Source organism: Muscardinus avellanarius, assembly GCF_963383645.1.
Source record: "Muscardinus avellanarius genome assembly, chromosome: 9".
NCBI lineage: Eukaryota > Metazoa > Chordata > Mammalia > Rodentia > Gliridae > Muscardinus > Muscardinus avellanarius.
This window is the reverse complement of record NC_137795.1, coordinates 58658100-58669280: the sequence shown is the minus strand read 5'-3', so window position 1 is coordinate 58669280 and position 11181 is coordinate 58658100. Positions and strand designations below refer to the sequence as shown.

At 36.3% G+C, this 11181-nt stretch overlaps 1 protein-coding gene across 1 annotated transcript; it reads left to right on the top strand.

The window, feature by feature from the left end:
* Nucleotides 1–8017: 8017 nt before the first annotated feature.
* On the top strand, nucleotides 8018–8569 carry LOC308266942 (chromobox protein homolog 3-like; the record flags this gene model as incomplete). Its single annotated transcript, XM_080701322.1, has 1 exon — nucleotides 8018–8569. One exon carries the CDS (start codon nucleotides 8018–8020, stop codon nucleotides 8567–8569), a length of 552 nt encoding a protein of 183 aa, XP_080557448.1.
* Nucleotides 8570–11181: the final 2612 nt, after the last annotated feature.

Here is an 11181-nt window from a genome sequence, read left to right as displayed (position 1 = left end):
ACTCATTTATATCACTATAAGTTTATATATATTATATTATCTCATTTTATTTCCATTAGTGAATGCATTTTTCCTTTGAATTTCCTTGTGACTAATACTGATCATGCATTAGTTTACACATAAGACACTTTCATAACAAATATTGCTTAATAGTGTAAAGACATCTCTTGTAGGAAGGGGAAAGAAAATTTTTCTTGGAGGAATTTGTCATATCTCCTTTGTCTTCTCCCCTTCTAATTCATTGGTTTTCTAGTTTTCTGTAAAGACTATCTAAATAAATATAGACATAATATTTAAATTTTTATATATTTATATTTATAAATATGCATATATTTATGTATATTATACATTGGGTTTTGATCCAATACTATTTTATTTTGTCATATTGCTCAAATCATTCCAGTTATATTATTTACCATGATTGCAAAAATTCTACACAGTTCTGCCTTCGTTTTTTCACATTTTCACATTGTTTTGTCTCTTTCTCTTTAGGGTTTATTGATCCGTATACTTTCTCTGGAATTTACTGACTCACTTCATTTTATTTCCATCAATGAATGCTTTTCTCTCCTTTGAATTTCCTCTTTGACTAATATTGATTAAGCATTAATTTACACATAAGACATTCACATAGCAAATGTTATTTAATAATATTATACAAATATTGTTTAATAATGTAAACACATGTCTTATAGGAAGGGGAAAGAGAGAAAATTTTTCTTGGAGGATTTTGTTTGTCATATCTCTTTTGCCTTTTCTCCTTATAATTCATTGGTTTTCTAGGTTTTTTGAGAAGAATATCTAAGGAGATTATTTAAAATGTCCAATGTGTAATAATTTCGGAGTGACCATTCAGTCACCTAATACTGATAAGTGTCTGGTGTGTACTAATCATCTTTCAAAGGGGAAACACGGATATAAATATAAATAGTAAACTATAGTTTTTGTCCTTGAAAATACCAGTATGATATTAAATTAAGCAAGAAAAATTGTGGCCTTGGCCTTGGGACCTCTTCATTTATAACTAAATGTTTTACGTGAACATAAAATATCTTGGGGAGCAGAGACTAAAGATGAAATGAGGAGAATCGAAGAGAAGGGAGAGTGTAATGAAACAGAGATTTTAGCAATGAGGTAATTCCACTAGAAGATAGCTTTTAGAATAAGGTTGTCCTGGGGTATAGAGGAAGAATGGGGTTTTGGTGGTCAAGGTATGACTCCATAATAATACATGAATCAAGATAGATGTGACACACACAAAGGACAATAGTGTCAAGAGGGAGAAAGAAGAAAATAACCTTAGGCTAAATAATCGCTGATGATAGGACAGTGTTGGAATGTAGTAGGTTACACATGCAATGAAGTGCCCGAACTGTCTCTTGGAACGTAGGATTTTCCTCCCAAACATTTCACAGGAAATAATTTAACTTTAGGCTGCAAGGAGGGCAGTGTGTATAACCTGGAAAAAAAACTAGAGAAGGAAAGGTGGAAGAATATAGAAAACATCATGTAACTGTAGCAGATGCTGGTGGGCATGTATGAAATCACTAAGTACCTGGGGAACCCTCTACAAGCGGAAATGAAATCTAGTACTTGGGTAGCAGTGCTTCGGATAATTGTACTTTGGGAATATCCAGGTATCATGACATTGTTTTCTAATCAGAGGCCTAGAGAGAGCTGACATCATGTAGATCTAGTATACTGATCATGAAAAAGAGCTGCATAAGGCATTGAAGGCAAAAAGGATAAGTTGCATGAGGACAGCTAAAGGGTACTGGGAAGCAGGGAGGGGCTTAACCTTCTTGTTATATGAATTGGATTAAATAAGAATCAGCCCCTTATAGCAGGTTTCAAGGCTAAAGAAACCATCTGGGAAAAACTAGATTGTGACTATGTTACTATAACTGAAAGAAAGCTTTTAGAAAAGTCTGAAGGTGTCAAAAGTTTTATAATTGAACAGAAATGCAACAGAATGCAATAGAAGGATCTAGCAAAGTGTTGAGCAGAGGTAGAAAACTGAAGGAGGGAGAGGGGGAGATAAGTGCCTTGAAGCAAGAAGATACAGGATACTTGTAGGAAGTTCCACTAAATCTGCATAAGCATCAGACTAGGGATTTGATAGTTGAAGAAATGAATAAAAATGTCTTCTGACAAATGGCAATTAGTAACTAATAATTGTTTGTTCAAATAATGATTTGAGACAAGAAGGAATGAAGAGCATATGCTGCTTGTTTGGGCTGTCAGCAATTAGATGAGCTGTTGACAAAAATGGAAGGATATTAAATTAGAATGAAGATCTTGCAGAATGCACTCCGAGAGTACTAAGGAAAACACTGGTACAAATGGAAAATCACAATATGGGTGGGTGTGGTGGCACATGCCAGTAAATCTGGTACTTAGGAGGCTGAGATAGGAAGGTTGCAGGTGTGAGGGCAAGCCTCAGCAACTTACTAAGACCCTGTTTCTAAATAAAAAATAAAATAGGAATGGGAGTGTAGCTTTAAGGTAGAATGCCCCGGAATTCTATCCCCATTTCCAAAATAACTAAATGAAAAGTAATAATGTGAATTACTTTTTAAAACACATAAAAAGAATATAGAATGATATATGGGCCATGCCATTATATTTCTTAGGTTGGGGGACAGAAAATGTAATGGTCTCTCTTTCTCCCACAACACTCTTTATATTCCCCACACATTTTGGTACCTGTTCCCTACTTGGGGTTCTCATTTGGGAAAAATGATAGAAAATGGAATGTGTGAAAAAAGTTGTGGAAAGCAGAGACAGAGTTAAATTGATTTAAAAAAAACCCCTCTTATTTCCATCTCTCATCCCCATAGCCTCCCCCCACCATCACTGGAGAACTGGATTTAGATGACCTAAACCCAAAGAGATGAAAGATCTCCATGTGCTTGCTTTGAACAACACAATGAGAATAGAATCAGAAACTAGATTGAATCTCAACTTTGAAGACAGAAACATTTGAAATTTTTTGAGATGAAGACCTGGACAATTTTAAATGACCCAAAATAATGTAATAGAATTGGCTCCTGCAAGGAAAGATCTTTGTAAATCGAGTCCAGAAGTTTTCACCTGTTACTTAACATTGCATTCTGTTACTTGCTAGTTACCTACCCTTGGACTAGTTAATTAGTACTTGAAAATTTCTGTATTTATAAGATTCTAAAAACTTCAAAATAATTTATGTACCTGGGTTTTATTTCCCAGTTTTAAAAAATCGCTTGAAATAGAATCAATATCAAAATGCAAGTATAGTGTAATGAACTTCTTTTAAGTCACTTGAAAGTAAAGTAAGTGGCTGATATGGTATACCATTACCCAGGAATACCCATGTATTAACCCATAATGATATTTTTCCATATAACCATAATTGATAAATACTGCCATTGAATCATCAGATCTCATTGAAATTTCACCAGTTATCCTAATATGGCCATGATTTTAAAAATCCAGTTTAAAATCATATGTTGTATTTAATTTTCCTGTCTCTTTAGTCTCCCTCAACAAAAAAGTTCTTTGGCCTTTCTTTAACTTTCATGACCTTGACACTTAATGGAAAATACAAACCAATTATTTTATAAAAATCCTCTTCCATTAAATATTGTCTAATAGGTCCTCATGATGAAATTTAGGTTTTGTGCCTTTGTCAGGAATATTGTAGCTAGGCGTTGTGGTGCATGCTTGTAATCCCAGTACTTGGGAGGCTGAGACAGAAGGATTGCAAAGATTCAAAGCCAGCCTTGGCAACTTAGCGAGGCCCTCCTCAATTTAGTGAGAAATTGTTTCTAAATAAGAGATAAAAAATCGGGTTGGGGTATAGCTTGGAGATAGAATGCTTCTAGGTTCAATCCCCAAATACAAAAACAAAAAACACACAAAAAAGGTCAAATTTCTCTCATTGCATCCTATCAGGTGGCATAAGATTTGGATTTATTCTATTGTATTCACTTATTGCTGCTATAAGAAATTACTGCAATTTAGTGGAATAAAATTATACAAGTATATTATGCTTCAGGAAATGAAAAGCTTGATGGATTCACTGTACTAAAATCAAGTTATCATCATAGTCTTTCTCCCAGAGGCACTAGGGCAGAATCTGTTTCCTTCCCTTTGTTAGGTTCTATATCTGCTACTTATAGTTCTTGACTCATGGCCTTCCTCCATCTTTAAAACCAATAAACACATCACTCCAATCTCTGTTTTTATTACATCTCCTTTCTGACTCCTTCTGCTTTCCTTCTCAACTTCTAAGGGCCCTTCCTTGGGATTACATTGAACTCACTGGAAAATTCAGGATACTCTCCCATCTCAGGATCCTTAATTACATTTGCAAAGTTTCTCTTGCCATTTTAGGTAACATTGATAAGTTTTGAGAATGAGGATCTGGGCATCTTGCTGGGGAGGGAGAGCCATATTATTCTGTTTACCATACCCCTTTCTGGTCATATTTGTCATAACCACTTGAAGCATCTGCCCATTTTCTCCACCATAAAGTTACTTTTTATTTCCCATTGAAATTAACAACTTTTATAGAGAAAATTCTTTGGGACTGTGTAAATATCCTATTTTTTATTTATTTCAGGATGTTCTAATGAGTTTTATAGATTATAAAATTTTAAGATGGGCATAAATAAATGTGGTAGCGCATGCTATTATAATCCCAGAATTTGGGAGGCTGAGACAGGAGACGGTTTGTGGACAGTCTCAGCTACTTAGTGAGGCCCTCTGCAACTTGGTGAGACCCTGTTTCAAAATAAGGAATAAAAAATAAGGCAGGGAATGTAGCTTGGAGATCGAATGTCCTTGGGTTCCATCCTCAGACCCGCAAAAAAATTTAAGTAATTTAAGTAAAATAAAATTTTAGCCGGGCATGGTGGCGCACGCTTGTAATCCCCGCTCTTGGGAGGCGGAGACAGGAGGATCGCGCAGGTTTGAAGCCAGCTGCTCTGGCTTAAGAGACCCTGTTCCCAAATAAAAATATAAAATAGGTCTGGGAGTGTAGCCCGGAGGTAGAAGGGCTTCCAGGAACCCCAGTACTACCAATAAAGAAAATAAATAAATAAATAAAAATAAAATTTTTAAATTTTTATTTATAGGAAGAATATGCCAACAAACCCCTTGCTATAGGCTCATCTTATACTTTCTCTGCTCCACCCCTTGAATTGAATCAGTTATTTCTCCAAGAAGTCCTGGTTACCTTTTGCCAGAGAATGGTGTTTAGAAATAAAAAATGAGCAGTAGGTGTGGCTAGTGCTACTGGAATATTGTTAGTACAGTCCCTCTTAGTGAACAGAGCTTTACATGTATCTTCATAAGGAGACTTTTATAAAAATGGCTGTACAGCTAGAAGCAGCATAAGTATCTTCACCAGAAGAATGTTTAAACATGGCTGTAAACTCAAACGATAAATACTGCTTAGTAACATTTTTATAAAGCAAAAAAGAAACAGCAAATGATATATACCATCACACAAAATGAATCTCAGAATCATTATATTGAATGAAAGAATTTAGACATAGACAAGAAGATTCCTCATGAATCTATATGAAGCTCAAGAGCAGACAAAATTAAACTATGGTGCACGTCAGAACAGTGGCTGCTCACTCTTGGGTTGGAATTTAGTGGCAGGAAACAGCAACTTGCGGCCACTGTGCAAGTATTTTATCTCTTAACTGGAGCATTGTATCACTTTGGACCTCGCTAATACGTATAATTAAAATGCACCAATAAAAGTATGTTAAGAATAATTTTTTTAAGTTTTCTAAATTAGACGAAGTTTGGAATTTTTAAGTTCTCTCAGTGCCTTGGCTGCCCATCTTCTGTCCTGCCAGGTGTTTTTGTTTTTGTTTTTGTGTTTTTTGTTTTTTGTTTTTGGTGGTACTGGAGTTCCTGGAAACCCTTCTACCTCCGGGCTATACTCCCAGACACCTATTTTTTTATATATATATTTTATTTGGAAACAGGGTCTCTTAAGCTAGCGTGGCTGGCTTCGAACCTGTGCGATCCTCCTGTCTCTGCCTCCCAAGTGTGGGGATTACAAGTGTGCGCCACCACGCCTGGTGTTGTCCTGCCAGTTTTACCCTTCCTCTTCAATCTCTTGACTATCCTTACTTCTGACAGACTCAGGGCCTCTAAATGCCATGCATGTTCATGTGCCATTCCTGTAGGCACCAGGCTCATCAGTGGTAATACCAAAGTGCCCCCAGGATTGTCCTGTGGGGTGACCCTAATCCTATTCTGACTCTTAGTTCCTACCCGTACTAGTTTTCTGACTGACTTTATGTTCTGGGCTTAATTTCTTATGGATCATGACTTCTCTTTGCTTTTCTAATTTCTTGATTTTCTTTTATTTATTTTTATTTTTATGTGGATCATATTGAAAATGGCATACATTCAGACTGTGCTTGATGCCCTCTCTCCCCTCTTCCCCCCTCCCAACAATGAATGTCCAGATTAACCATGCTACATTCATACTTTTACACATATTCGGATGTATCTCCTCCATTAATCAACCTCAGCCTTCTTCCTCTCCTACCCTTCCATTTCAGCTTTGATGAGGTTTCCTTCATTATCTGGAGTCCCTCTGGTATTCCTAATAGTTCCTAGTTTGGACATATTAGAGAAAACATATGTCCTTTCTCTTTCTGTGCTTGGCTGATCTCACTTAACTGATTTTCTTATCCCAATTTTCATCTTGTATATATTTCTGACCTATTGGTTAGGAGACTGACTATGGCTAAACAAATACGTCACATTAAAATACTAACACTTTCCAGCCAGGGATGGTGCAGCTGTGCATGGTGGCACATGCTTGTAATCCCAGCATATGGGAGGCTGAGACAGGAAGATTGAGGTTCAAGGACAGCCTCAGCTACTTAGTGAGGTACTTTGCAACTCAGTAAGACCCGGTTTCAAAATAAAGAATAAAAAATAGGTCTGGGGGTGTAGCTCAGAAGTAGAATGCCCCTGGGTTCCATCCCCTGTACCACAGCAAAACAAAACAAAACAAAACAAAACAAAAACAAAAAAACCCTTTCCAATGTTTTCTCTTTCCTTATACATGTTGTTTTGCTAACGACAGTATTTTGCCCAAAAGGATGCTTTGAAGATATATAATGAAGGCTAAAGAAGGAGGAATTTGTAAAATTCAAGATTACTACATGTTGTGAATATTTGTGGAAGAAGAGCTCCCTTTCTCCTCAAAAAGACTTTAGATTGTCTGTGGAGAATGGAAGGATTAAAAAGATTACAGCATAGAGTAGCAAAATCTTCTCTAAAAAACCAGAATGGTTGCCCAGCAGGTAACATTGAACTGTAGCATGCTTGAATGTTTTAGTAGCTAGAAAGAAAGAAAGAAGGAAAGAAAGAAAGAAAGAAAGAAAGAAAGAAAGAAAGAAAGAAGGAAAGAAAAGAGAGAAGTCAGATGGTGTGGGAGCTTGGTTAGCCCTGGAATTTCAAATAGAAGATTACAGGGGCACAGATTGTGCCTACAGACAGGAGCCTTTCAAGTACTGAAGTTATAGGCCTAGGCCGGTGTCACCACACCTGGCTCTTTCCTCTTTCTTGTATGTAAATCAGATAAATCAAGTGTGTCAGTGCTAATGGCATACCAGTCTTCATACACTTTTACAATCTCCTTTATTCTTTCCAGTTTGGAGTGAAAGCAGGAAACAGAGATATGAGCAATTATGACCACACATGGAAAATTCAATAAAAGAAAGGGTTTTCTAACAGGTGCTTTAAAAAGGTTTATTTTTTTATTTGAATTAACTAGTTTGTTTTAGGAAAAGAATTCAACACCAATTTTCCTTAAATAGCTCCTCTGTTTTCTTTCTTTCTTTTTTTTTTTTGAAAAGGAGTGCCAAGTCTGATAATTTTACTCTGTCCCTCCTATAGTCTACAGATCATCAAGTTATTGTTTCCTTGTATAGAAAGTATTGCTCGGGACGGACGGAGCGGCGGCGCGGTGGTGAGCTCTTCAAGTCTGCAATAAAAAATGGCTTCCAATAAAATCACATTGCAAAAAATGGGAAAGAAACAGAATGGAAAGAGCAAAAAAGTTGAAGAGGCAGAACCTGAAGAATTTGTGGTGGAAAAAGTACTGGACCGGCGTGTGGTGAACGGGAAGGTGGAGTATTTCCTGAAGTGGAAGGGGTTCACAGATGCTGACAATACTTGGGAACCTGAAGAAAATTTAGATTGTCCAGAATTAATTGAAGCATTTCTTAATTCTCAAAAAGCGGGTAAAGAAAAAGATGGTACAAAAAGGAAATCTTTGTCTGACAGTGAATCTGATGATAGCAAATCAAAGAAGAAAAGAGATGCTGCCGACAAACCACGCGGCTTTGCCAGAGGCCTCGACCCTGAGCGGATCATCGGCGCCACAGACAGCAGCGGGGAGCTGATGTTCCTCATGAAATGGAAAGATTCTGATGAGGCCGACTTGGTGCTGGCAAAAGAGGTCAATATGAAGTGTCCTCAAATTGTAATTGCTTTTTATGAAGAGAGACTAACTTGGCATTCTTGTCCAGAAGATGAAGCTCAATAATTGTTTGCATTGTTATATATATATATATATATATATATATATATATATATATATATATATATATATATATAATCTGAGTCTTGGTTATTTGTTTACTAGTGTGAAAATAACTACATTCTAATGAAAATCAAGTTTGATATGTTGGTTTTGGAAGTAGCATTGGGGGAGTTGCTGGGTTTTTTGTTTTGCATCAGTAGCACTGGTTACTTTGAGCAAATAAAAGCTTTCTGTAGTTGCTTCCTTTATCAGAAAACAGCATTTGATACCATGGTATTATGTTTCCTCTGCCTTTCTAAATACTGGGAAAATTTCCATAGTCATACTCAAGCAGAGCTTGTCTTAAACTCATATGTCTAAGGACCATTTTGAGTTTTTGTGTGTATGTGCGTGTGTGTACATAATATATGTAAATGGTTTTTGTTCTTAAGCATTCATCATAACAAAAACCACAGTTTTTAAGTGCATGTTTCTAAGATGACATTCTTTTGAGCAAACTATGAAATATATCACCTCAAGTTAAATTGAAACTTTTTTTTCAAAGACATAACCTTTCAAGTTAATGATTCTATAGCTCATTGGACATTTAAGTTGGATAATTTAAAAGCTGCAGCAGCGAAGTCCATATATCTTTATAATTACATAAATACAAGTTTATTAGCAAAATTCTTTAAAGAAAAATACTATCACTACCAATAACATCCCCTCCTGGACAAGAATACTACACAAATCCTGATTTCTTCTAGTTAACTAAGCAAGACCTGGTAAATGAGCATTTTTTAAGTTCCTCTGGCGAGCCATTCCTTTAAGAAAAAAGGCTGGGCTGAATGTTTCAAAACAAACTTAAAAAGGGGCTGGAGTGTAGCTTAAGGCAGAATGTCCCTGGACTCCATCCCCACCCCGTGCCCCCCACACTTAGAGAATTTGACGCCTAGGAGTATAGTGGTGTACACCGTAATCCCAGGATTTGGGAGGCTGAAAAATAGCAGGTTCAAGACTTGTGCACAGTGGCTTGGCAAGACCCTGTTTGGAAATAAATAGGACTGGGGGGTAGATGGTGGTAGAACTCCCTGGGGGTTGAGTCCTAGTGCCACTTTTTTAAAAAAATTAAAATCTAAAAGATCATGATACATGGAATGTCTCATGATTGATGAGAACATGAATGGGCAATTTAGGACCTGACATAAGTGAGCACATTTTTACGATCTAAATTTTTGACCTGCATGTATTTACCCCAACTCATTCCTTAACATGTAGGCCCAGTCTTTTCAGTATTTGGTTTACTGGTTCAATACAAATCAAGAAATAACTTTGTAGTAATCAGAATGTTATCCAACTGTATATTGTTTATTGTAAATACTGGTGAGCAGTGGTCAATAAATAGTTTTATATTCCTTTAAAAAAAAAAAAAAGAAAGTATTGCTCTTGCCAGGTGTGGTGGCACACATACCTAATCCCAATATTTAGGAGGCTGAGACAGGAAAATTGCAGGTTTGAGGTCAGCCTTAGCAATTTAGTAAGATTTTCACCAACCTTGCCAGTGCCCCTGGATTCAATCCCCAACACCCCAACAACAACAGCAGCAGCAGCATTATTCTGAACAAGAATCTCTGCCAATTACTACTTAGGCGTGGGGATTTTTTTTCCTCACAAACTTAGGTGAGAAAGTAGAGAATTTATGTGTTTATTCACTTTAAATTTTGGCAATTTCTCTTGAATTCTCCTAAATTCCTGATTTCATATTGTTAAAAAGAAAGACCAAGATGGTATCCCTTTATTCCAACCTTTCTCCATGAAAACATCTGAATCAAAGTACAACTGCATCAGTATGGTCTCCCTTTGATGTAGATCACCACCCAATCTCTTAAGTGTCATAATGTACACAGTTTTTGGATTGTCAAAATAATTAACTTGGCTAATTATTATCTATTATCATGCTATTCAGTGATTTTTTATGACTATAATTACATTGTTTAGGCTTCAGTTTCCCATAACCTAAGTGCAAAAATAGAGTAGTTAATGGATTTACTCATTGAAATTATATTACTATTTGGATTTTTGAAAGAATCACAACCATATGAGAGAACACACTTAAGTTTACTATAAAAAAAATGAGTTAAGCCGGGCATGGTGGCACATGCTTAGCCTCAGCTACTTAGTGAGGCTCTCAGCAACTTAGTGAGACTTTGTTTTCAAATAAAATATAAAATAGATTTGGGAGTATAGCCCGGAGGTAGAAGGCCCCTGGGTTCCATCCCCAGTACCACCAAAAAAAAAAAAAAAAAAAAAAGACTTAAATGAAATCTTTAAACATTAACACGAGAGAAAGTAATCCTTGTAGGATGGCTGCAAGAACAGATCTAATTTTATTTATGTTGAAAAGTTAAACTTCCCATGTTGAGTAGCAGTTATTTGAGGATAAATAATTGTCACAAATAATTTTTTTATACTATGATTAGGAAATTGCACAAAGAGCAGAAGCTGGACTGTGGTTTTTCTTTTGGTCTCCCAGTGCTTTCTCTTGAGCCACGCAAATTTCTTGAGAGAGTTGTTTTAGCTCAGGCTCCATGTGATCCAATTCCAATTCAGAGAAAATTAAAGGAGACTGGGCCAGT